This window comes from Ursus americanus, chromosome 2, assembly GCF_024610735.1.
Source record: "Ursus americanus isolate L20-20 chromosome 2, mUrsAme1.1.p, whole genome shotgun sequence".
Taxonomy (NCBI): Eukaryota; Metazoa; Chordata; class Mammalia; order Carnivora; family Ursidae; genus Ursus; species Ursus americanus.
The window spans coordinates 81,496,387-81,522,869 of record NC_142128.1 but is presented as its reverse complement, the minus strand read 5'-3'; the positions used below and the strand labels follow the sequence as shown (position 1 = coordinate 81,522,869).

General features: G+C 50.0%; 1 protein-coding gene across 2 annotated transcripts in view; it reads left to right on the top strand.

The window, feature by feature from the left end:
• The window catches only part of STX6 (syntaxin 6), a 46,228-nt gene extending 25,839 nt beyond the window's left edge, over positions 1–20,389 (top strand). The window contains exons 4-8 of one of the 2 annotated variants that reach the window (XM_087858241.1): positions 1,221–1,283; positions 4,769–4,894; positions 6,132–6,238; positions 10,242–10,336; positions 14,587–20,389. In XM_087858241.1, the coding sequence (XP_087714367.1) occupies positions 1,221–1,283; positions 4,769–4,894; positions 6,132–6,238; positions 10,242–10,336; positions 14,587–14,663 (468 nt within the window). In that variant the 3' untranslated portion in view covers positions 14,664–20,389. Of the gene's footprint in view, positions 1–1,220; positions 1,284–4,768; positions 4,895–6,131; positions 6,239–10,241; positions 10,337–10,784; positions 12,500–14,586 lie in introns of those variants that run through there. The other variant, XM_087858242.1, reaches the window with a different exon arrangement.
• The last annotated feature ends 6,094 nt before the right edge of the window (positions 20,390–26,483 follow it).

Sequence of the window (26,483 nt, the reverse complement as noted above, 5' to 3'; positions counted from 1 at the left end):
CTGTCATAGGTCTTGGAAGAAGTTTCTTTTTTTTTTTTTTAAAAGATTTTATTTATTTATTTAACAGAGAGAGACAGCCAGTAAGAGAGGGAACACAAGCAGGGGAAGTGGGAGAGGGGAGAGGAAGAAGCAGGCTCCCAGCGGGAGAGCCTGATGTGGGGCTCGATCCCAGAACTCCAGGATCACGCCCTGAGCCGAAGGCAGACGCTTAATGACTGAGCCACTCAGGCGCCCCTTGGAAGAAGTTTCTAAGAGCCTAATACGTCAACATTTGCATCTATAAAGTAGCCTACTTGCCAACAGAAAATTATAAGTATTTTTTTTAAGAAAATTTGTATTACAGTAATCGTGTATTCAGTTCAAATCATTTTAAAGTGTATTGGGTTGTAGTTAAATATAAGGAAAAGGCTTATATTTAATAAAGTGTTTTACTTCAGATTAAGTAATGGATCCATTCATTTTTCTTTCTATACAAAATTATTTTTGGTACCGCTCTGGAAATTCACTCTTGTGTTAGAAATAGTCTATACTGGGGGCACCTGGCTGGCTCAGTCAGTAGAGCATGTGCCTTTGGTCTTAAAGGTTGTAAGTTCAAGCCCCACCTTGGGTGTAGAGATTATGGGAAGGAGGGAGGGAGGAAGGAAGGGGAGTCCATACTACACATGAATTCAACTCAGAAATTAAATAAATAAGAATACTAGAAAGTGTTCTCTGATGTTTAATGGTAAATGTACTTGATCCCAAAGTGTGTGGTGTTTCACGTGTAGTGTGTTTGAAGATGCTAGCTCTTGACAGACTTCTGTGTTTGTGCCCCAGGATTGCCGTTTAGTGACTGTGTGACATTAAGAAAGTATCTTAGCCTTTTTAGATCTCAGTCTTCTTACCTGTAAAATGGAAATAACAGCAGCTTCACAGGGTCGTTGTGAAAATTCAGTGATAAAGTGTGTAAGTGCACAATGGTGTTGCAGCCTGTGGTAGGTACCCAGGACATTAGTTCCCTTCCTCTTTCTTCCTGTTTGAATTTAGTGTCCAGGTTACTCTCTTTTAAGGGAATATGAGTCTCTCTATTTTATTTCCTTTATTTTTGAGACTTAGACGCTAAAGAATGCTGTCTTTTCGTTTTAAAAAAATCCATAATTATGTGTATTTTGTTAGCCTGTAAAATGTTAACCATGATTTTATTTTCGTTTGTTTTCTGGTCTTCTACTTGTCTCGTTTAGGACATGAAGGATCAGATGTCAGCTTCATCTGTGCAGGCATTAGCTGAGCGAAAAAACAGACAGGTGAGTAAATATCTGAACACATAGTATCAATCAAAATAAATAGTGTGGTTAGATATTTGGAATTAAAAAATGCTGATGTCTGTGTGTTGTGTGTTCACGCAGAAGACCTGTACGTGCTGAGCCTGGAGTGAGGCTGGCAGGTGTTGTGAAAGTCTGGTCAGCTTGCCCCAGTGCCATCCTCCCCGTCCCTCCCTCCCTCACACCCTCTGCTTCTCTCGTCTGGGCCCCCATCGCACCCTCTGCTTATCCCCGCAGGCCTTACACAGCCGTTCACTCTGCACATGCTGCCCCCATTCCGTGTGCTGGGCTCTGGGAGGTGCCGTAATTGCTTTGTCTCCTGTCTTTCTCTGCTGAACCCCAAGCTCCTTGAAAGTGAGGAGCAATTTTGTCATAGGCTGTTTTTAACTCGCTAGCTGCTATTCCATTACCCATAGAACTTAATAGACATCTAACGAGTGAAATTTTATGTAGACGTTGGAAGAACTTTAAATGTGTGTTAAATTAAATCTTTCATTGTTTTAAGTATTTTTTTGAGATGAAGTCCAGTTTTTATTAGTTATTACAGGTAAATTATGAAACCTGATTTCAGAAACCCAAGCACAGATAATGACATATCAAAGATAAAGCTAAAAGAGACCAGTCCTTGAATTTAAGTACCTTTTTTAAAATTTTTTATTTTTTAAAAAGATTTATTTGAGAGAGAGAGTGAGCATGAGCAGGGAGGAGGGGCAGAGGGAGAAGCAGGCTGCCTGCTGAGCAGGGAGCCTGATGGCGGGGCTCAATCCCAGGACCCTGAGATCATGACCTGAGCCGAAGGCAGCAGCTTAACCGACTGAGCCACGCAGCTGCCCTGTATCTTTCTTCTTCGTCTTTTTAAACATTTATTTATTTATTTGAGAGAGAGAGAGCGTGTGCATGCACTTGCAAGTAGGGGGAAGGGTAGAGGGAGAGAATCTCAAGCAGACTCCCTGCTGAGCATGGAGCCGGTCGCAGGGCTCCTTCTCACGACCCTGAGATCATGACCTGAGCCAAAACCAAGAGTCAGACACTCAACTGACTGAGCTACCCAGGTGCCCCTTAAGTGTGGCTTTTTAAAATTAGACAGTTTGGATAGAAGTTCCCCTCTGATAAAATCCTTTTAAAAAATATACAACAGTCACCTAAAATTTAGATTTAACTTCAGTTCTATTCAGACTCCATTAAATTACTGAGAGTCCACTAAGTAGACTCTTAAGAAACAGCTCATCATTATTAACTAGGAATCGGTTCATCCTTACTTTAGACCTGCAGGTGTTTGTTGACCCATTACATTTGAAAATAGTATTATTAGAGTTCAAAGAAAGGGAGGGGCTCTCCAGATATCACCTAACTTAATTTTCCTGTTTCTTTTCCCTGCATTTCATTCTTCATGTCACTGTTGTAGTTTTTCTTCCTGTCTCCCTCCCTTCCTCTTAACAGTGCAGCGAGGAAAAGACAGGAGCTAACCCGGCCCATCTGGCACTCACTCTCGAAAGAAGCTAGGACATGGCCGAGGCTGGCAGTTTGAGAGTTCCCTTTTTGTCTCCACTGGAGCTTACAGAAGTTGAGGGATGGTACCTGAAGCGGTTTACACCGAACTTGAATTGTTTTATTCTCTAGATAGTGAAAGTTGAACTACCATGAATAAAATGTGTTCTTACACATTGCCTTTCCAAGTGTGGCTTGGGATTTTGTTTTTGGCGTGGAGTGAAATGTCATAGAGTCCCAAATTCTCGGGGAATGGCAGGACCAGTTTTCTCTCACACACGAGCAGGCCGAGTCTGCCTCACGGCTTCATGCCAGGACCAGGTGCTGTGCCCCGGCCTGCTCAGCCAGGACTCCCGCTCTGGCACCTGTGCTCAGGCTGGCCTTTAGCGCTCTGGGCCCTCTCCATCTTCGTTCCTGGAAGTCAGACTGATGACATCTAATCTGCTTCACAGTATAGACAACTCTTAACAGCGTGACGTGTGTCCACCTAAGTGCAGACCACGAATAGACTAGAAAAAATAGTCCCTACTGTGACCCCAGGAGTGCACAAGGCTGGTGGAGCCCCCAGTTCTCTGTCAGTAGCCTAATGATGCACTATATATAGACTTTTTCTGACCTTGAAAAAATTGTCACTAGGCCTCCAGTGTCCTCTGTAGAGATTCTTAGAGTCTTTGCCTCAGAATGAGCAGGATCTTTTAAACTTGACAGCCCTAAGATCAGGTTGGGCAGAGCCATCTACAAAAGCCTAGGGTCTGCTTTATGCCAGAGACAGTCCCCATCCAGCTTCTTGGCTGGACCGAGGCCCTGGGCTGCCGGCAGCTCTCCTGACTCCCTCTGAGCTTGGGCTCTGCGTCCCGAGCTTCCCTGAGCCCCATCCCTGAAGAGTTGCCGTTTGACTGAAGTCGCCTTTGAACATCAGGCCAGGAGGTCCACGTCCGTATTGAGGGGCTGTTGAAAGGCTTTTCAGACAGAAAATCAAGTAACCAGTTAGGCTTTTAACAGTTCCAGGGAGATCAGAAGTACCCGGTAAGAAGATCTGGCAACTCCACAAGGAAAAAGAATCTTAGCAGCATCTGGTTCTTTGTGCAGGGCTCGTGCGAGCGGTAACTTTGACCAACTAGTCAGACAAGCTTGTGGGGCTCCCGGTCAGAGCCCAATACCGAGAATGAGCTCTCACATTCCTGGCCGGCCTCTTCATGTAAGGGAGACTTATCCTTTTTCCAGACTTATCCTGTTCTGGCTGCAAACTTCCTTGAATTCATATTGAGAAAGCTGACCCTGGGGAAGAGTTCTGACTTCGGGACCAGCACTTGCCTGGGTTATCAGGGTCGAGCGCTCATTTGTGACCATGCCTGCCTCCGAAGCAACCCCCGGTTCCTATTTGGGAAGCCTGTAGCCTTTCAGTTCAACCCAAGAGTACTGGGATTGATTCATGGGTTCAGTTGAACACACATTGGTGGTTCTGGTGTCTTCTGTACGTGAGGGGCTGTGACTGGGCTTGTTGTCGTTCCAGGGAGCTCTCCCAGCCTCCTTCCGAAGAAACCCAGAAACCTTCCTGGCTCATGCTTGAATAAAAAGGACCCTAGACCTGTGGAATCAGATTAGAACCTGTGGGTCTCTGATGAACTTCCAAGGGTGCTGGGGAGAGCTGGCCTGAAGAGACCAAGTGCTTTTAGATTGTAAAGCCGTGTATAGATGGGCGTTTGTTGATTTAAAGTTGACCTTTATTTGTGTTTTAATGGGACAAAGCCCATTTCTGAGCCCCATTGGGAGAGCTTGGAGGCAGCGGGTGCCCTTCCTGGCATTCCTGAAATTGTGCCACGCAGGCACCAACCTACACCACTGCACAAAAGGCTGACCCGGTGGAAAATGCACTGTGAGCAATACGTGAACTCTTTATGTCACTGTGGTGGAGCATTTGTTCAGAAAGTAACAGCTTGTTTCCCCTGACCCGGCTGCCCCCTGCCCCGCTCCTGCAGGCCCTCCTAGGGGACAGTGGCGGCCAGAACTGGAGCTCGGGAACGACAGACAAGTACGGGCGCCTGGACCGCGAGCTCCAGTTAGCCAACTCCCATTTCATCGAGGAGCAGCAAGCACAGCAGCAGGTACCCGAGAGGCCAAGGTGGGAGCGGGGCACTTCCCTCGTTCCTCTGCCGGCCATGGGGCTTTGTGACTGGTGACAGCCAGCGGGACCAGAGCTCGCCTGCGGCCGCCTGTGTCTACATGGGCAACGATTGTGTAGATGAAGGGTTTGTAAAACCTCCTTCAGAGCACGACGTTTTCAAGAGAACCAAGCTTGATTAGCTCTCTTAGGAAAAGCAGACCAGACATCCAAATGGACAGACAAGGCCATTGATTTTAAAAAAACAAAACAAAAAAATACCCCAACAACCTCTTCCCCCGCCTCCACTTGTATGCTCAGTTTTTTGTTCATCTCAACAAAGGCACTTTCAGAAAAACTGAGTCCTTGTTTTTTTGTTGCAAATTATTGTTGGTTCCCTTATACGTAAAAATGATTACTTTGGTGGAGGTTGTAGGGTAGAAGGAAAGTGAGGTCGATTATGTTTATAATCGTGGCATTTGATACATGCTGTATTTTAGAAAGGAAGCTAATAATAATGCATCCGGGGATTTGAGGATTATCCATTGAAACTACTGGTTCTTAAATATTATGTTTTATACATGTAGGTTTGTGTGTTCTTTTTCCATTAGCATGTCTGTTTAACCAATTGTCCATTTAAATTGTAATTAATCAGGTAAACTTTTTTTTTAAATAAAAAACGAGGAGGCTACACCACAATTAAAAGTAATGATTTATCACTAAGTAGTTGTCCTTGAGGCAGTTTACTGCCACGGGGCCTCCTCTAGTTTGTCCTTGAGGAGGAAGGAAAGGACTCTACACGCAGTTTTGCCACATTCACAGATTTGCTGGCCTCTCTCGTAGTCAGGCCGAGGCAGTCTGTTGTGGATTGAGACCTTGACCCTGGCGGTGGGCTTCCTCTTCCCCAACATCCCGTGTCTCAGTGGTCACTGCACAGGTGCGTTTGCCCCTGCCTTGTTCCCTTGTTGGACTTGAGCCAATCGGAGAAAATCGCTCTTGGTGGTTTCCGGGCCTGCTGACTGTTCACAAGTTGGATCAGCAGGAAGTATCAGTAGCTTGACAGCCCAGCCTTTTGAGCAGCGTGTTCTCAGAGGCAATGGTCTGGTCCTTCGATTTCTGGGCTTTGCTTCTGAATGAGAATTGTCCCAAGTTGGCAAAGAAGCTAGCAGCTGCTAGAGTACTGGGCTTGGAACCAGGTAAGATGGATTTTAATTGCTTATTTCCCATTTCTCTGGCACCAGTTGATCGTGGAACAGCAGGATGAGCAGTTGGAGCTGGTCTCTGGCAGCATCGGGGTGCTGAAGAACATGTCCCAGCGCATCGGAGGGGAGCTGGAGGAACAGGCCGTGTGAGTACTGACACGCCCCTCGTGCTGCAGTGAAATTGAGGGGCAAAGCCATCTCACGAGACCCCTAAAAAGCCTGACAGTTCTATGGCTAGTAAACCCAAAAGCTGTTTTACTTCTATCGCTGCATCTTTATTCTGTCTTACAGACTAGCCTCCCCTAAAGAAGCACATTTAGCAGATAAAATTTTCAACAGGGTTTGGGCAAAGTTATTAGCATGATTACTTTCACACCCTGCAAAAACAGATACAGATTCCTCGGAGCGGATTCTCAGAGTGTTGTGACGAATGGGCACGTGAGACAGGGCTGTGGAACCTCCCTGGAGATTTGGGTCCCGAAGAGGATAGGACATGAGCTGACTTCCCTCTGTCATCCCAGGACTCTTCTGCTCCATCGAACAGAACTTCTTGCTCTGCATCTTGAACTTTAACATAATGGAAAAAAGTTTATAAATTAACTTCAATTAATACAAAAAATCTTCCCTCTCAAAAAGTAAAAACAAAGCAAACGAAAACATAACTGGGTTTATTTGGTTTTCCTTCAGCACAGTCTCCTTTTGTGCTCAGAAGTCGGACACCAAAAGTATCATTCTTAAATGCTTTCATTTTACAAATTTCTTTCTGAAAAAATAAGACCATCCACTAGGATATTTCAGAACCTCTCCTATCTCAGTCTTGAGTTCAGCCTTATACATTCATTCTTCAGAAATTCAAACTCTGTATCTGTTCTGCTGGGAGGTCCCTGGTTTCCATAGAGGAGCAAACAAAACAGACTGTGTCTCTACCATCAGAGAGTTCACCAGTTACTACATAGAACAGGCGTTCTACAAATAGTGCAAGTCAGTAAGAGGTGCAGAGAAGTAAGGGGGCAGAGTGTGGGTCCTTGAGAGCCCTCACTCAGCTCAAGCTGCAGACCTGACTTAGCCCAGGTCCCTGAGAAGATGTGTGGAACTGGAACCTGAAGGATGAGTGGAAGGTGGCCCGGGGAAGGGGTGAGGGTGAGGGGAGGGTTGACCAGGAGTTAGAGTGAGAGAGTGCATGGGACAGAAAGGTCTGGTGTATGTAGAGGAGGGTTGCAGAAGTCAAGACTGCGAGGCCGAGAACAGAGCAGGGAGGCCTTTGAAGCCCCTTCAGGGGGTTAGGACTTTCTCTCTGAGGGTGATAGGAAACCATGAAGGTTGTGTTGGGAGTAATGCCATGGACAGGTTTACTTTTGGGGCAGACCTATCTAGCTGTGGTTTAGATGACAAACAACAGTGGAGCAAGACTGGAGGCAGGGAGACCGGGGGGGAAGCTGGAAGAATGGGAATCTAGGCGTGCATGTTGAATTTCTGTCTAAAATGCATTCTTCCCTTAAAATTTCAGTTTGTGGATGGAAAAGGACTAATTGCCTGGACTCCCTGGGGTTTGGTAGGTGATAGAGAAGCCTTCAGTTACAGATGGCTACTTGCACACACCGAACACACCCTTTTTCTCGCTCCTTCGCTAGAGCCCTAGGCTTCTTCCTTAGAGCCCACTAGGGCACTAGCAGAGGGATCTTTTTTAAAAACTGGCATAAGACCTATGGGGACATAGAACATGAAATAAGAAGCAGTAACCATAACATTTTGGGTCCTGGAAAGTAGGAAAATGAATGGTTACTGGCTCAACAGACCGGAGAAAGCTGAATCCTCCACCAGCTGGGGGGGGGGGGGGGCGCCAAGGAGCAAGCACATTTCCCGCCCTGGGCCACCGGCAGGGGGAGAGCATTCACTCGCCATAGTGTGAGTCCCGAAGGGCGCTCATCAGGTTGCGACATAATCAAACTGCAAGGAAGGGGGAAGAGAAGTGGGATGGATGCAGAGATGGGGAAGGAGGTGGGAGCAGGGCTAAATCCTAGCTTTTTTAGAATAGAGCCAGTAGGACAGGATTTCTGGTGTGAGCGTGTTCGTTGAACACATAGAGAAGGCACCCAGGGAATAGTGGGAGGGGTTGGCAGCAATTGTCCCAGGGGACGGGAAACAGCCGTGGTTTGTTTTATAAAAAGCCTGAACACGCTGTTTAGCTCTTTAAACTGTGTCTCACTGTGGTAAAAATAATAAACTAAAAAGAAAGCACCTGGGTCTTGGACTTTGACCTGTGTTATCCAGCACTGGTGACCACTGGCAGCTGTGGCCAGTGAATACATAAAATGTGGTCAGTCTGAACAGAGATGTGCCCTGAGTATAAATGCACACCAGATTTTGAAGACTTCCTATGAAAAAAAAATGTAAAGTAGCTGTGAGTGATTTTTTTAATATTAATTACATGTTGGAATGATAATATTTGGGATATATTAGGCCAAATAAAACAGATTATTAAAATTTCATCTTTTTGTTTTAAATGTGGCTACTAGCAAATATTAAATAGCATATCGAACTCACAGTCTGCTTCTTTTGGACAGCACGAGTTAGCTAGAGCTGGGCTAGAAACCTAGTTTTGTGGGTGTCCTTGAGCTGGAGGTTGGGTGACTGGCCTTTTTGTCCTCGGTAGGAAAAGTCATGCCCAGCATACAAAGGTGGCTCTTGTTTTTCAGTATTTGGCCCTGTCTGGGTAGGTCTGCAGCTGCAGGCCAAGATGCTACCAGGATCTTAGATGAGCTAATAATGTGTTAATTTGAAATTTCAGGTATGGGACAAAGATCTGTTTATTTAGTTGTCAACATGGAGTTTATTGAATAATCGACTTAATGAGGAGTTGGTTGCCCCGAGTCCTGCAGGCGGTCAGGTGCCTCGTGTGGGCACAGACCCAGCCCAGTCGTTTCTAGCTTCCGTTGATGCTGTCAGTGTAATAAAGCCTTTTTAATAAGACCTCTGGTACTAATTGGTATGTTAGGTTCCATACTCGGGATAATCATATGTTAACCCCAAGTTGAAAAGTCTGGAATGTTGAGTCATTTATGAAATGAACACCGCTGGAATAAGAGTATTTCGGTGTTTTCCAGCTGCAGCTTGGACAGCACATAGTATTCGATTCCTAGAGCGGCTTCTCTTAGCACTCAGACACAGACTTCTCTGTGGGTATAGACGAGCGTGCACGGTCAGGAGTGTCAGTCCCAGGGCCTCCCAGCTCTATGACAAAGCACAGAGCACATTAAAGGAGATTATTATATGATTAAAGTGTAACTCCTATTGCCATAAAGCGCTTTGTGTTATGACCTGGTGCCCACAAGACCCCAGCAGGGGAGCTACCCCATTTTACAGACGTGGACACAGTGCCAAAGTGGGGTGCTTTGTCAAGGTCACAAGGTAAGCAAGTGGCAGAGCCTGGTTGTCGGGCTTCACTTGTCTTCCTTCTCGTATGCTGCACTGCCCCTGACTTGTGTTCTTATATAGTCAGGTCCATGCTTGCCTGGTATACGATTCTAAAGTCTAGAAAGCGCTAAAAAATCTTTAATATTTATTTTTTTTAAAAGATTTTATTTACTTATTTGACAGAGAGGGAGACTGCCTGCGAGAGAGGGAACACAGGCGGGGGGAGTGGGAGAGGAAGAAGCAGGCTCCCAGCAGTGGAGCTTGATGCGGGGCTCGATCCCAGAACGCCGGGATCACGCCCTGAACCGAAGGCAGACACTTAATGACTGAGCCACCCAGACGCCCCGCGCTAAAAAATCTTAAAAAAAAAAAGTTTTCAGCAAGCTCCTACTACAAAAAACCTGACCTGAACTGACTGCAACCATAATTCCTCATAGTTTTCTCTGCAGAAATATTACCATGTTTGATTATGACGCTGCCCCAGACCTGCTTGAGGGTGTTGACTAATATACAGCACATGTAACCTAGTACTTTTTAAAATTCCCTAAAATTTTGAAATCAAAAACATATCTTGTGCTAAGGATTTTGGATAATAGATTGGGGACTTGAATCCCAAAGTAACCTGTTTTGGGTTTGCTAAAACTGAGCTGTAGATCATGTTATCATTCCATGGCCAATGCATTGCCAAGACTTTGTGCTGACCAGCTACCCTTCTGTGTCTGCTTCTCTTTCTAGTATGTTGGATGATTTTTCTCATGAGCTGGAGAGCACTCAGTCTCGGCTGGACAATGTGATGAAGAAACTTGCGAAAGTATCTCACATGACCAGTGGTATGTATGGTATTTAAAGCTTAAGAATTCCTACTTAATTCTAGAAACACAGTCTACGGGGTTCTGATAGGTGTGTGCCTTCCAATCTGTCCTGTGGCGCATTTTGGGTTCTGCTTTCTGGTCAGAGAAGGGAGACTGGTAACACGGGCCTGTCTGCCGCTTGTGGCCTGCACTGGAGAAGTGGTCTTTGTGTTCCCACGCTGCACAAGGCTGCTGGTGTGGGTGGCTTTTCTCCTGGCGGATCAACTCTCTTTGCAGTTAGAAAATCCTTTCTTATTTAATTTTAGTTTTTCTATTTCCTTGCCGAAGTAGGGAACTTATTATAAAACAGTGATTAAGAAGCCAGTTACTGTTTCTCCTGGACTATCTTTTATTGAGAAACTCCTACCGTTTCAGAATAAGATGGCCTTACAGATCTAATTTAAATTGTTCTCATTGAAATCTGCAGTGAAATACTCCAGAAGCTTTGCACCAAGATGGGGATGAAGAAGTAACAGGTTTCAGATCAGCCACTGTGTAGGAAGATACGTTCCAGTGACTCTGTTTTTTTTTTTTTATTGCAACAACCCACCTCCCCTAGTACATTAGAAATAATGTGTTTTATTTTATTTTTAAGATTTTATTTATTTATTTGAGAGAGAGAGCGCAAGTGAGCGAGAGAGCACAAGCAGGGGGGAGAGGCACTGGGAGAAGCAGACTCCCTGCTGAGCAGGGAACCCAATGCAGGGCTGGATCCCAGGACCCTGGGATCATGACCTGAGCCGAAGGCAGACGCTTAACTAACTGAGCCACCCAGGCGCCCCAGAAATAATATATTTTAAATCAAAGAAAATCCAGTATCTCCTTTTTCCTTTAGTTGCTGGGGGTGACTTGGTGAAGGGAGGACCTGAGCTGCTCCTTGAGGTGATGTAGGTATTCTTGAACCAGAGCACCCAGCTTCCCCTGGAACCTCCTCTATTTCTTGACACAGGTCGTTCTTTGGGTTTCCTCCCATCAGGTCTGTGTTACGGGATCTAATAGTTCAGCCTTTTGAGCTGAAACTTAAATACAAATGTATATTTGGGTTCCAGCACTTCAACTCATAGTCAAGTTCTAGAACAGTTGTCTGGGGCTCAGCTTCTTACCTGTTAAAAAAAAAAAAAGGTTGATGCCTTCCTCTCAAGATCATTGTGAAGATTAAATGAAATAATAGTAATTAATGTACAAGTGTCTAACAGTGTCTCCCATATATTAGTATTTAGTAATATGTGTTTTAAAAAAATAGTAAGGCAGAATATGGCCCTACGGGACAAAGGACCTGTTCAATCCTAAACAGAGGGAAGCTCACGGCCAGACTTCCTTCCTTCTCTCTCTCCGGGGACAAATACCTTTATGCTTCCAGCAAGTCATTGCCTGAAGCAGACACCAGCTTAGTTCTTCTCTCACACACTTCAGAGGAAGGTTTGCAAAGCCGCCTTCCGTATTCCTCTGTGGTCTCTCCTCTCCCACCTTCACCCCTCTACTTAAAAAAAAAAAAATTAATGAAGTATTATATAACCAGCTGAAACACCAGGCCTCTCACTAGTGTATGTATTAGTCACAAAGTCAAGTAGCTACTTCAGCCCCAGTGTTGTTTGGGGAAGAGCAAAGAACAAAGATGCACTGTGTCTTTGTTTCTCAGCATTCCGGGGATGAATAATTTAGAAAAGTACTTGCATTGTGATAAGCCGTTCAGTGTGTATAAATAGCACTGAGTCTTACTTATGCTTTATTCTACTTTATCCTGAAAGAAAAGTTTGGGGAGCAAAGTGGGGCCTTCAATTATGTTTGTCTAAGAAAAAGAGCCAGGAAACAGAGCATTCAGCCTGAAAGGCCCTTCAGTTTGGACAGCTTGCCTGGGGTTTTCATTTTAATCTTTGCTCTCTCCCAAAAGAAAGCTCGCTCAGGGCCTCCCGCACGATGGTGCTGGCTTCAGTCTGACAACGAGGCAGTTTGTATTTGTCTCTGTTCTCCTCCATAACTTTTGGGCAAGTTCACTACCTTTTAATCTGTTCTTAAAGTATATTAAGACACACTGAAGTTCGGTGAGGAGGTCACTGAGCACGCACCGCACAGTTCTGGAGAGGAGGGTGCCTGCCCCCTCCCTGTGGCTGGCGGCTCCACGGAGGAGAGCAGCCAGGATGTCACACCTGCCTTTTCGAGTGACCCAAGGAAAGTGTTCTTCTGAGTGGGTATGGAGGTTTTCTTCCCCTCGTTTTCCAAAATTCTGTTGTTTATCTTTTCTCTCTGGGGAAGAAAAATATACTGGAAGGGGGGGAAAAAACCTGCCATTGGAATTCCCTTTGTTCCCATCTGACTTTTTGAGGCAGGTCTTGACCTTGCTGAGCTGGTTAGGTTTTTCACTTGAGAGCACAGGAGCCTTTGTGGTCAGTACGCACCCTTCTGGGGAGAAGTCAGCTGGGGAGCAGCTCCCAGAGGTTACCTGGTTCGTGCTTCGAGCTTAGCACTGCCGAGGAAGATGGCTTTAAAAGGGCGTTCCTGGGTTGTGCTGGCTTGTGTGACCAACTTCTCGATGGAAACCCCCTGTTTAATGCCGTTGTGGAAGAGCAAGTGATCGGAGGTGGGAGGGGATTGGGTAGTGACTGATGGAAAGCCAAAAAGTGGAAAACTGGTTCAATATTGGGAATCTGGGCTTGAGAATGGCAGGGTGGAGGGAGGGGCAGGGATCTGTATGAGGCTGGGGGGGTGGTTACAAAGCAGTTACCTTGACTGTTTTGTCCTGGAAGAATACTGACATTTTAATGTCTTTTTAAATTATTGTAAACATTTTTAAATAGATGAAAAAATGCTAGACACTTACGTTTTCCTGGCCAGTGAAGCAATAAACAGATTGAAAATATTATCTGGGTAGGCCGAGTCGGCCTCCCATGCCCATTGGACTAGTCCCTGTTGAGATAAGGACGTGACAGACTTGGGTCTTTGCCCTCATCACAGTGAGTTTCTGACACAACTGAAGTAGAACAAGGTGACGGCCACTAAGAAGGTACTTGCTTGGCTTACTGTCCGTTGGTGGCAATCTCTTGGCCGGTTCTAAGATTTTGTTCTCCATAAGATTTAAATAATTTAAGTGCTTGGTGTGTGGACTTAGCACTGCTTTGTAGAAAGTTTGGCAGTCTGTTTACCTAGATCCAGACCTTTCTATAATGTGAGTCTCAATAGCTACGGGGTGCCCCAGTCTGCAGGCTTTCCAGTAAACTTTCGATGCATCAGCATACCTTTATAGCTCTGTTTAAACGGAGTGATCATTTCTAGCCGTTGAACTGCATTTTCATAGGCCAGTGAAATTCTGTTCTATCAGTCTGACCCTTTGTGGAAAACGCAGGACTCGTCTACGGAAAGACCGCGTGTTCTTTCTACACCGACATGAGTCAAGGAGGCATCCTGGCAGTGGCAGCATCCTGGGCCACACGGCCGGCCTGGCCCAGAGCGTGTGAGGGATTCCGTGTTCACTCGCACAAAGCCCCGCCAGGCAGTCCCTGTGCAGCGTGAGGGCCCGCAGTCAGGGTTGTGGGTGCAGCTTGGGCTGCCCTGGGACTGGTGTGGGCCCTCCTGCCCCTTGAGCCTCCTAGCTCTCGGCCATTCAGATGGACTCTGGCCACTGTGCTTCCGGTGCTGGTCCTCAGGTGTCGGTAGGGCGGAAAGTCCAGAGAAGACATTCCGCTTCCACTGACAGGTAGGCTGTGTAAGTTCCTGGCGAAGTGATCTTTCTTCTTTCCTGACTGGGTGTGGGGTCCTGCTGATCGTGCTCTTGCTCCCCAGAGCTTGCTTTTTCAGCTCTTCGTTTCCTGAGGTGACCAGCAGGCGCTTTTTTCCCCTCTCCATCCTCCCATAGCTCTCACTGAGCAAAGGGCGTGATTATTGTTGAATGAAATGATCTGACTTCGGTGGGGGATGAAAGCCAGCGGGCTTGGACCTGGAACGCCGATACCAGCACCTTTCCAGGGACATGGTACCCACCAGCAGCAAGCCGAGAGCCACAGATTTTAATGAAAGGCTTGAGCTGCAAAGCTTGTACTTACAGGAGGCCCGTTTCAGGAGCCGTGGCCACACACGCAGTGCAGGCCGGGATACCCGGCCCCCCGGGCAGCTCCGGAGCCTCTGTGCGCCAGTCATGCGCACATTCTGTCCCCTCTCGGCTTCAGGGCTTCTCCGTGACTGTACCTTGGGGACCGCGGAGTCATGAGTGCTAACCCTTGTGTCCTGCCTTCCAGACCGGCGCCAGTGGTGTGCCATAGCCGTCCTCTTTGTGGTCCTGCTGGTTGTCCTCGTCTTCTTCTTAGTGCTGTGACGGTGGCCCGGCGTGGCTCCTGCGCACGAACCCCGGGGGAGGCGGGAAGCAGCACCCCAATGTTGCCGTCTCCTTACACTCCTCTCTGGAAAACACAGCCTGCACTGACTTCCCTCCTTGTGACCCCACCACTGAGACAGCTGCTCCGACCCAGCGCTGGCGGGGCCGCTGGGAAGAGGAAGCATACGACTGTGCGCTCCTGGCGCCACCTGTCCTGTTCTGAGGACGGCTCGCCACTGCTTCGCCCCCGGGGCCTCAGGCCCCCAGGACAGCCTCTGAGGAATCCAGAGAAGTTTGCAGCTCAACCAGCGCTTGCTGTTGCTCATTCCACCCATCTTGGGCAGCTCTTTCCCCCAGCCAGACCTTCCCCCGGCTCAGACAGCCGCCGCTGTCCCGTCCCAGAGAGCGCCGTCGGGAGTGCGGGCTCCGGGCAGGTCTCATTTCCCATTGCAGCAGCGGCCTGTGGCCCCCGAGAGCTGGTTGCTAATGGGGACGAAAGGCCCAGGAGCAGTTTGTGACAGAAAACGCAGTGATCCATTTTTCAGGGATAAGTGCTGGGATAAAATTGTTTTCCAGGCTCATTATTCTGTGGTAGAAATACCTAATGGAAAATAATGGGAAGCACTAGGCTTTGGAGGTGCCAACAGCTGGTGGCTTGAACCGAAGGGAGGAGAGGGCAGCAGGACCCAGGGTTTGCACAGCTGAGGGAAGGGTGGGTGAGGTTGCCGGAGGTCAGAGCCTTGCCGAATTCATGTGGCTATCCCGGTGCAACTCGTATTTTTCGGACGCCCCTTACCTGTATGGCTGCTGCGCAGCTCAGCCGCCCACTTGGATGGTCTGGATTCAGGTGGCCAGATAGGTCATCCCTGTGGACTCTGCATGGGGGGTGGGGGTGGGGTGGGGTGCTTAGTACATTGGCAATGCAGCCACGCTCACTCAGAAACCGTAATGACCAAAAAGGCTAGTTCTGGACCGGACTTCTCTTACCCTGTGAGTAATGGCAAGAATGGGTAGGTGCACTTGGGTGGGGTTTTTTTTTTCCCCTAAGATGACAACTCAGTTTTTCATTACCCATTCAAATAACTGAGCCAATCCAAATTTAAAGAACGGATGCTTTAATTGAGTTTTAGTAGCTGAAACTGCTGAGATGCTAAACTTCAAGCTTCCGATTACTTTTTAAACGCCTCCAGCGTCCTGGCGTCTGTAGGATATTTTTGTAACCTCCCCGATGCCGTCACCAATGTTGAAGTGGCAGCTGACCCGGAGCCCGGGGCAGCGGCCACGCTCTCCCCACTGCCTCCTGCACTCGGAAAGCACAGCAACGTCTGGATAGAGCTCTAGCTTTGACTTCCTGTTTCCTCATCTGTTGGGGCCCATTCCTCAGCAAACTTTTTTCTTTTTCCTTTTTTTCATGTTTTGTCTGTATTTCTTGGGGGGTTTTTTGTTGTTGTTTACTTGCTTTGGGCTTTCCCCCCCCCTTTTTTTGTGATTTGCAATGATGTACTCGCCCAGCTGACTTATGAATTGCACTTTTTAATAAATATTTGTAACAATTTTTTAAAGAAGGGTATTTTCTCATGGTTAGGATGATGATAGGTAAGGAAATCTGCCTCTTGACAAAAGCTAAAAGCAGATTTGTAAAACTAAGGGTGGTTGACATCCACGTTTACACTTAACTCTATTTGATATATAAGTTATTTTTTTCAAATTAGCAAAAAAACTAGCAAAAAAATTAGCAAAAAAAGATTACTACAAAGGGCTTCAGACGTAGGGTACTAGATTATTTGTTTCACAAGTTTTGAGATTCATTCAAATAGTCTTCTCTAAACTTAGAACAGGGATGGTCCTTAGATTTGCATTAAAATGTACAGGCCTTTGTTCACAGTAAATGGGGACCTTGTCTCAGTACTGTAATCCACACTCCGCATTACAAGAGGCAGCCGGCAGCCTAATGACCTATATTGACCTATACGATCATGCCATTTCAAAGCCATGCTATTCTGCTATTCCCAGGTTTACTGTGCCCTGCACAACTGTCGTGTGTGTCCGTGGGGCTTGTTGGGAACGGAACGGCCTCGTCGTTTATGAGTAAGATGCTTCCCTGAAGTCGGGGGTGGGGAGGGTGGGGGCGGCAAGTGTTGTGACCCAGAGACTTAATAAGTGTCTGGATAGATTTGGAATCGGCATGATGACCTCACTTAATTTCAAGTGTTTCCTAAACAGTGGCTATTGTAGACCAGACTCTCGGTGAATCTGGGGAATTATTTAGGAGTTTACTTCAGTATACAAGCAGTGCCGGCCTTCTCCCCGCGGGTGCCACTGTCTCCGCGCCTGCGCCTCGAAGGAACTGCTTTTTGACAGGCAGCCTCTTACTGGAATGGTCCGTGCCGGCTCCGCCCCAGCAGAGCTCCTGGCCCAGGGGCGTGATCCTGGGTCAGACCCCTTGTGCCCGCTCAGAAGGCAAACTGGGGCAGTCCGAGGGAACCAGCCAGGGGCGTAGGTTGGTTTTTGAGGACAAATGTTTCCTCATCTGCGATCCTAACACTGCCAGGCTTTCGGGGCACCTCCGTGGTCCCCCTGCCCATAAAATGGGGAGAGAAGTAGACCCTGGTGACCCTCTGCCCTGCTCAGAGGCACATCCTGTAGCATATGGGCTTGTTCCTGCAGCCTCTGCGCCTCGGCACATGCTTATCATGTCTAAGGAACTGGCAGAACGTGATGGATAGAAGAGAGATCGGCTTACGTTTGTCGGCTTATTGGAAGAACTTTTTCTAATCAGCTGATTTGGGGGTAGATTGGGGGAATGAACCATTGAGAGGCATTGAGAGAGTTTGCCAGAGTGGGGATCCAGCTGGAAAACTGGAATACCTTTAGTTTTCAGTCCTGATCTCTCATCTTGCCTTTGTGTGGGCTGCACGCGTGCCTCGCTCTGGGTGCCCGCCGCGCGCGGTAATTGGAAGTCGCAGCGTGGGTGTTACACCAGGATCTTCACGCCAGAGCCGAAGGGGGAGAAACTTGGTCGCTTGCCCATTATTCTCTGCTTTTAGCCAGAGTTAAACAGACTGATGGGTCTGGTAGCCAACCACTTGGCAACTCCCACTCCTTCTCACCTCGTGAGATGCAGGGCTGTGAAGAGAAATCTAGTCTAACTCCAACAGAAATCTGTCTCTGTGAAGCGTTTTACCTTCTGTAAGTGAAGGTGGCAGAGCCAAGATCTTTCTTTTGGTAATTTCCCCGGCTATAAAGTGAGACTGTTACCTTTCTAGAGAATTCATAGCGTTTGAAGATGTAGGAACCGAGTTATACGGAGGAGCTGCTTTTCAGCGCCCTGGGCTTGGACTGCCGGCTTCACCTCGAGCTGCGGGGTGAACTTGGAAGCCGAGCCGCAGGGGACCGGCCCCGGAAGCGGAAGTTGTAAAGCACGGCTCACACCGCCTCGCTCTTTGTCTTCCTCTCGCTGGCATTTCTTTCCCTCCCAGGTTTTTTAAGAATAACGTTTTCGAAAAACATGTTCTTACTCCATCAAGAGCAGAGAGAGGTGAAACCGGGGGGCCCGCAGACTTCCAGGCCCTCTGACGTGCGGCGCCGTCCCCGACCAGAGTCCGTGCGGGAAGACGGCGGGGGCGCAGCAGCGGGCTTCTCCCGGGGCCTCTGCTTCTGAGTGGGGGGCAGCTGCGTCACCAGGCTGGTCTGTCCGGCTGCCCTTGCCCGGCTCCCGGCCTTCACAGCCATGCTTGCGCTTAAAGCGAGGTCTTACTCTCGCCAGGCCCGCGCCAGTCCTTGTACGGAGGCGTGGACACCGGCCTCACCGTGGTTCCTCTCTGCGAAGCTGCCGTCGGGTGCCGGGTCCAGAAAATCAAGACAGTTCTGAGTAGAACAGCCGTTGGGACAGACTAGAAGAGCAGTGCGGTGAACCTCCGGGAGAGGTTCACTCAGCTCTTGTTTCAGAGATGAGCCGAGCACAGCTCCCCCGATAGACGCGGGGGTCATGGGCTGCGCAGCGTTCTGGACTTGGCCCCAGGGAGCGCGTGCACGGTCGGCAGCAAGTGACCTTGGCAACGTCACAAGGTAGGCTGGTCACTGTGACCTGCCGTGCGCATCCCCCACCCCAGCCATTTGGCGTTGTTTGCTTTTGGACAGACACTGAAGCTCTGAAGGCTCCCGAGGGGCCTTGGCCGTCTTGCTGCCTCTACCTAAGGCGGGAGTTCTTCATTCTGTTCTAGTCTCTACCGATACAGGTGTGTGGCGAGGTGGGGAAGAAAGAGAAAGAAATTGGTTTCCCTGGGACATAAGCTAATGTGTTGGTGCTGTTTTCCTTCCCATGTGACCTTTGTCCAGAAATGCCCTTCCCTAAGGCTGTGTAGACGGGAACTGTGCTGAGAGGGTGATTGTCCCCGTCACCTGCCTGGCTGCTTGGCATGGACCTATGAGAAAGTGTATTTTATCCTTTTTTTTTTTTTTTCAAGTTTATGAGTTCTTGAACCCAAAAGCCACTCGGTTATCTGGGGGGTGTTAGAACTAAGACCACCCAGCCTCATTGTTCACTGAGCAAAGCTCTGGGGCCTTGTGCACCCCCTGGTGGCAGCCCGGCGCTCCACACGAGCCGGGCGTTCGGTCAGCCCTGGCCTGAGACCGCGCGCACCGTTCTTTCTGCACTGCAGAAAGTAGGTTTTAGCTGAGACCCTGCTCCTCAGTGGGAATTGCAGCCCTGTAGGTAAAATCCGCCCTGGGAGAGGCAGACATCCGAGTCCTACCCGTGGAGGGCGGGGAGAGGCCAGCCGGGTGTCCCCCACTAGAATAAGTTACTGGAACTTGCTTGTAAGCTTGACGTGGCTCCGTCCTAGCTTGACCCAGGCTGGGAGAATGCCCTGGGTGAGGGTGGCCTGGAAGCCAGGAAGGGGCCAAAGACAGCAAGCTATAAATGATTGTGGATTCGTTTTTTATAAGTGGAAAAATATGCTTTCACTGGCTCATTTGTAATCAGAAATTAGTGTAATGAAAAAAATCCAGTGTGTGATACGTGGCCGTACTCGCAGGACTAAAGCATTGTATTTTTCGTCGAAGGATAAACAACCTACAGTGTTTCATTTTTAAATAAGGAGAAGGTACAAACTAAAGAAGTGAGATCAAAGATTAGAATTGCAAATGCCTGGGGGATTTCCAGATGGTGCCCCCCCCACCCCGCCCCGCACCCCAGTCCCCAGTAGAGGAACCCGGTGGTCCTGGTGTCAGTTCACGCCTCTCGCCACAGGTAGATGCATTCTTGCTTTTTCTGCAGGCCAGGTCTCCAAGTGTGGTGTGGGCCTAGCCAGGGCGGCATCACCCCCCGAGTTTGCAGGAAATGCAGGTTCTCAGGCCCCCCTCAGCCCTGCTGAGTCACAAACTCTGGGGAGTTCACAAGCCCTCCAAGGGGGTTCTGACGCCCAGTTTCAGAATCACTGCTACTGCATCGTGGAATTTAGGCTACAGTAAGCCATCCCTGCATAATAAAACCTCTTCCACAGCTTTGCGTGTAATCCTGACATTAAACAAACTGATGACACTATACACTTGAAAACTTTTTAAAAATACTTGTGTAAGAAAAATCTCAACTAGCCGTCTTTCAAAGTGGTATTTTTACACCCTGAAGTCTATCAGTAATGTTTCTTACTTCTGCTCTTGAAATCGTGTTACAGCTGTACAAAGAATACTGTTCAGTATTAAAAGAGAAATGGAGAGACCATGAACCTTTGTCTTGGGTTGTTGTTTTTAAGTTCTGTTGGTTTTGTTTTTGTCTTTGTTTTTCTTTCCTTTCATCCCTACACACAGTGCCCTCCTTCTGCCCCCACCCCATAAACACAGACATGTGCGTACGCCTGCGGTGGGGAAAGTGTGTGGCAGTTGGAAGATCTGAATTATAAATTGTGCTTTCTTTGGCTGGGCAAGTCACATGAATTACTAAACCCCAAAATAACCACACTATGTACAGCACAGTTTCAGTTGGGACAAGGAGTGTGTGGGGAGCAGAGAAACAAGAGCACAAACAGACCTGAGTCTTTTATTCCCTCCCCCCCCCGCCACCGAAGTGATGGCCAGCAAGAATATTGGCCATCCCAGTTGGCAGTTGAAAGAACCTGCCTTCAGTTCTGTGTGGGACAAGGTGACGAGGCTACAGAAGCTCCTTAAGGACACGGACCTTCATCATTCCATTTGTCGTCATCCTCACTCCTATTAACTGAACACCTTCTATGTGCCTGGCACTGTTCTAGGTACTTCGTCTGTGCTAATGTTGATGATTGTTAAAACGGCTGTATGAAATAGTGAAGTGTCCTCAGCTCATACTATCTCGGATGTGCAGATGAGGAAGCTGGGACACAAGTAATTTCTGAAGGTCACACAGCTGATGAGAGGCAGAGCCACTTACTACGCCCCCAGTACCTAGCACAGAAATTGGGACATCAGTCCTTCGTCAGTCCCCAGCTTGATTTCCCCAAATGTAACAGGGAGGAGGGTTAACGCAAACCAACCTATAACCAGCCTTGCTGGAGGAATGAGGGCTTATTTTGAGAGGTCTAGTTAATATTTGAGGAGGAAGGGATTTAGGAGGAAGAAATGGTTTTGTGTGCCCCCTGGTAAAAGCAAATCAGCCCCACCCCAGCCCGAGGAAACGTGGACTGTGTGGTGTGGACAAGGGGGAAAGGCAGGCAGCTACAAGGCTGAGGGTTCTGGGCCGGCCAGCACCTTGACCCCACTGGCGGCTCTGCTGTGCAGCAAAAGAATGATTTGCTGTCTTTCAAAAGGTCCCCACTGGCTACAAATCTTACATAAAACTCACTGACGATACAAGAGCAGACCTGAGGCAGAAATGAAACTCGCAGGAAGGGAAGGCTTGCGCGTACTGCCGCAATGTTGCACAGTCCATAAACTGATCTACAAACCGTGATCCTTGGCACCTCTGGGGTGTCACTTGCCCAGAAACACCTTCTGCCCAGGTGACACTGGTAGTTCCATTATCAGGGGCGCCTCCATTTGGTGCAAATGCAGGCAGAGCCTGAGCGCAAACATCCCCACCAATATACCTCTCAGCCAGTGATGTGTTCCAGAAGCTTGGATGTGAGAAATCCAAATCCAACCTTTCTGACCTCTGTAATGATACTCCCTTTCCTCACCGCACCATTCGATGCATCCTGTCTGCTTTCACAAAAGTTCCCACTAAGATTGGCCAGCCTGGGGGCGCCTGGGTGGCACAGCGGTTAAGCGTCTGCCTTCGGCTCAGGGCGTGATCCCGGAGTTCTGGGATCGAGCCCCACATCAGGCTCCTCCGCTGGGAGCCTGCTTCTTCCTCTCCCACTCCCCCTGCTTGTGTTCCCTCTCTCGCTGGCTGTCTCTATCTCTGTCAAATAAATAAATAAAATCTTAAAAAAAAAAAAAAAAGATTGGCCAGCCTTTGGGAAGGGGTCATCAACTCATAGGAAAACATTTCTCAAATTTTATATCTAATTAGCAGCTGAGACTCCTAGCTCACACTTGATGAGAATCTGATGGGCTGGCAGGTCTTTGACCAAGGCATCCGGGACACGATGAGGAGTGAAATTTCTGTCTTCATTTAAGTCCCACAACCCCATGAGGGAAATCCTGTCGGGGCCCACTTTATACCTGAAAAAAGGCATGGAGCAATTAAGAATTTGCCCCAGGGTTCTGTGAGGAAGTGGTAGTCAGAATGGGTTTGGACCCTTATGAGGCCAGCCTCCCTTCAGACAAAAAAGGCACCATTCAGATTTGAAGGGTGGCAAGCATCTCACGAAGCCGTCTTTCCAACTGGAGGAGCGGCAAAGCCGAGGCGAGGACAAGGAACCGGAAGAGCTGTAGTGCGAGTCAGCGGTGGGTTGAAGCGCGAGCTAGGAGTGCCGAAGGTGAAACCTGGACACCAGGTGCCTTGGACTTGACCACGTCTCCAATCCTAGAGGCCCACTGTAGAGTTCGAGAAGTCTACTCATCAAGGACCTCAAGCAGGTTAGCCTTGCCGATAAGATGTTTTGGAGCTTTTATTTGGCTGAAAATGTGCAAAAAGTAAGTGAGCCAAACTCATCATATAAACTCAGAAAAGCCTGGAGACGCAAGCTGAGGAGCCCAGGGTGAGAAGCAACGCTGTGGCGTCTGAACGCCGCCGTGAGCGCCCGCGGCTGCCAGCGTTCCCTTCTCCTGAGCTAACACAGAGCTTGGATGGAGGCCGGTGAGCCCATGGCTGGCTCTTCTGGGAAGCTTTCTGCCCACCAGGTGGAGTGGGGCCTCCTGCCTCGGGCTTCCATTGTAGCCCTTGGCACACTGGTTTGTCTCTTTTCATAGCTGTAGCTGTCTCCACCCTGGGGACACAGGCATCCCAAGGGCAGGGCAGGCCTCTCCCCAGTACCTGGCACCTGGCCAGACCCCTAAGGACAGCCCCACACTGCGAGTTGGGGCCTAAGCCCAGATTGCAGAAGGACAAGACAAAGGCAGGCCCAGCGGGCAGCCAGGCAGCCACAGGAGAGCCCCGGATGTCCTCCAGGCCTGGCAGGGCAGCTGTTACAGCCTGGCTCCGTGGGCAGAGATTCAGAGCCAATGCCAGCAGCCCCTTCCTCGGGGCCCAGGACTCCGACCTGGCCAAGCCCACAGCCTGAGAAAGCGGGGCAGCGCTTCTTGCCAAGGAGGGCTGTTGCCATTTCTAAGCAGGTGCTCTGGCTCTATGGGAAGGAGGGAAACTTCAGAGAGGATGGGTGGGGGGCGGGGCGGGGGGGAAGGAAGGGGATCTGGTGACAGCAGGGCCTTTTGAATAGCTCCAGAACCAGCCTGGGGATTTGGGGTGGGAAATGGGTTGAGCAGATGGACGAGGGAAGTCCAGTTGTTGCCAGGTGAGTTTGGTGGAGGATAAGCGAGAAATTCTATTTGAAAAGAGCCAGAGTAAAGAGCACTTGTACTTGATTATATGGGAGCTAAGGAAAGGGGGCCAAAGTCAGCATGCAGGTGTCCTGGAATGATTCCCAGGACACGCACCTCTGACATTTCTGAAGGTTACCAGGGAGTCCAAGGTGGACGAGGGGAAGGATGTTCCAGCAAGGGCCCGAGTTCCTGCTGACAAATACCCACCAGGGAATCCCACTGCACCCACGCCTGTTTGGAGGAGCAGGAAGTCCAGTCACATCATTATACCCTGCCGCTGGGACACGGGCCTCTCAGCAACAAGGGTGTAGGATCAAGAATGCCCCTTTCCTCGGGGGCCAGGCACACTCAGCCCAGGAAGGTTTCCACAGCCTCCTGACTCAGGGCGCCACCCCAAGAGGTCCACCTGTGGAGTGTGGGGTATTGGAGGCAGAGGCCAGAGGCAGCCTCCCCCAGCTTTAGCCCCAAAGGCGTGTTTCTGTGCCCTCTGGAGCAGGGTCTTAATGACCCTTTAAATTACAACTCAGGACACCCTGCCCCCACCCCCACTCCCCTGGAAGAGGCGGTTCTCAAACAAAACCTACGCTTGCCTTGTGCAAAGCACTGATACATTTTTTTTAATGTTTGTCTCAACTCACAAAATAGATTTTGTGACCCACGAGTGGGTTACGACTGCATTTCCGAAACACTGTTCTGAGAAGTGATCTGCCCCCCTCCTTCCTCCCGCCCCCTGCAGGGAGGTGGGAGCACCAATGCCAGTTCCCCGAAGGAAAACTGAAGCAAATCCCTCAGCCCGCCCTGGTGAAGGTCAGCGGCAGGGTGGGCCCAGCAGGGAGCCCTGGGCCACCTTTGCACCCTGCCATCTATGAGGGCCAGGATGGGTGCTGGAGGGCTTCCCGGATGAGGTGAGCCCCACAGGGTCCCAGGAGGGAGGACTCGGGAAGGCTGGCAGTTGCGGAGGGCTGGGTTCAAATCCAGCCTCCGCTAGTTATTCAAATGACCTTGAATAGATAAGTAATTGACCCTGAATCTCTGGCCCCTAGTTTGTAACCCGAGGTAAGTATTCCCTCCCTCGAAGAGTTACTGGAAGGATTCAGAATTGAATCCTTGATGTCCCCAGGAGAGCTCTGGAGTATTTGAGGAGCAGACAGAGCAGGCTGGGAGATGGCACAGCGACTGCACCCCTTCAATTAACCTTGATTTCCAAAAATCGGTTTCTCTATCCAGCCTGAGACTCGGGACACTGCGCGCACCGGGTCCCCATTCCTGCGCCACCCCCATGCGTGCGGGTCCTGAGTCACCTCCCATCCCGCCCGCCAGCTGCATCCAGCCAGGCGCGGTCACCATGCAGTCCTCCGGGCTTTCCGCCCCCCACCCCCGCCCTCCCAGCCGTGCGTCCCTCGAAAGCAAAGTGGGGGGGGGGGAGCCTCTTCCCGGCCTCCTGAGGCCAGTAAGGTGTCCTGCGTCTGTTGGGGGCTGGGGGCGTCTAACCGCCCCCCCTCCACGCGCCCCGAGCTTCTGGCAAACCCGGCTGCAGCCATCCTGCGGCTGTAACCAGTGCGCCCGCAGCCCCGGCCCCCGCCCGGCCCCCGTCGAGGCCTGGAAGGACAGCGCGGCGACGGCGGCGGGAGGGCGGGAGGCGCGCGACAGAGCAGGAAGGGCGCCACCTGCGAACTGCGGGTCCCCGCGGGGCCGCCCCTTGCCGCCGGTCGGGACTTGCCGGCGACCCGCGCTCTGAGCAGAGAACCCGGCGGGGAGGGCGCGGGGCGGGTGCCCGAGCACAGTCGCCTCCTGGTCGCTCGCCCGCGACCGACTTCGGTCCCCCCTCCCAGGTCCCCCGGCGCCGGCCGCGCGCTGCGTGGAGATGGGCTCTGGCCTCCCGCCGGCCCCTCGCCCCCGAGAAGAGGCGCCCTGAGGAAGCGACGGTGGCAGCGCGGCCGGCCCACGACGGCCCGTCCCTCGCAGGCCCGCGCGCGCCCCACGGCTTCTGCTGCTCACCCTGCTCCCCACCCCCACCTGTCACCCTAAGGATATTGTCCTGCCACTTGCTGTTCTGTGTAGTCCCTCCGTGGGCCGCCTGCCGTCTGTGGCGAGATGCCGGGCACAGAATACCAACAGCGTGCCCTGGGGTGGGGGTGGGGCTGTAGGTTAGAAACGGAAAAAGCCACACCTTCGCACAGGCTGTTTATTTGTCCTTTTCCTCATCCTTCCTGTAAGTTCCTACTCATGTTACAAACCCTGCGTGGGTGCCCCTTGTCGGTAAGCCTCCCTCCTCCGCGATGGCTGACCTACCCCAGGCTGCCCCCGCCAGGCTGCCTGGTAAGGTTTGCGTCTCCCCTAGACTGTGGCCACTTGAGCCTGACCTTCTCATCCCCCCGAGCTCCTGTCTTGGGCCTGGCTCCTAGTTAATACACTAGGAGCATTCTGATGGTTGTGCGGGTGACGCAGGGCCAACCTGGCGAGGAGTTCCTGGGGCAGAGCAGATGGGGACGGTTGGACAGGTGTCCCACCCACACAAGTCAGGGACCCTGGCACCACTCTACTCAAGAACTGCAGGTCTACTGCCCACACAGTCCAGAGTGTCTACTCCCCTCTGTCAAGCCTTTTTCTGGGATTTGGAAGGGCAGCAGCAGGAGTGGGCCCTGAGTCAGAGACACCAGGTCTGAGGGCCCTGTCATTGTGTCAAGGATCGCCATCTGTGTAAAGGAAGATGAGACACACAGAATACCAGGCAGGTCCGTTTTTTAAGAACTAAATGAGATGTGTGGAGAGCCTGGCCCTGCCTCCCCCCTGGGGGGGGGTAATAGAAGCAGATGCTCAGGATTCCTCAGAGAACTTTCCTGGCCTTGTCCCAGCTGAAGCCCCCTTCTTCTCTTTCCAGTTGGAGCCGGAAGGGCATATTATCCATGATCACCATCCAGGGAA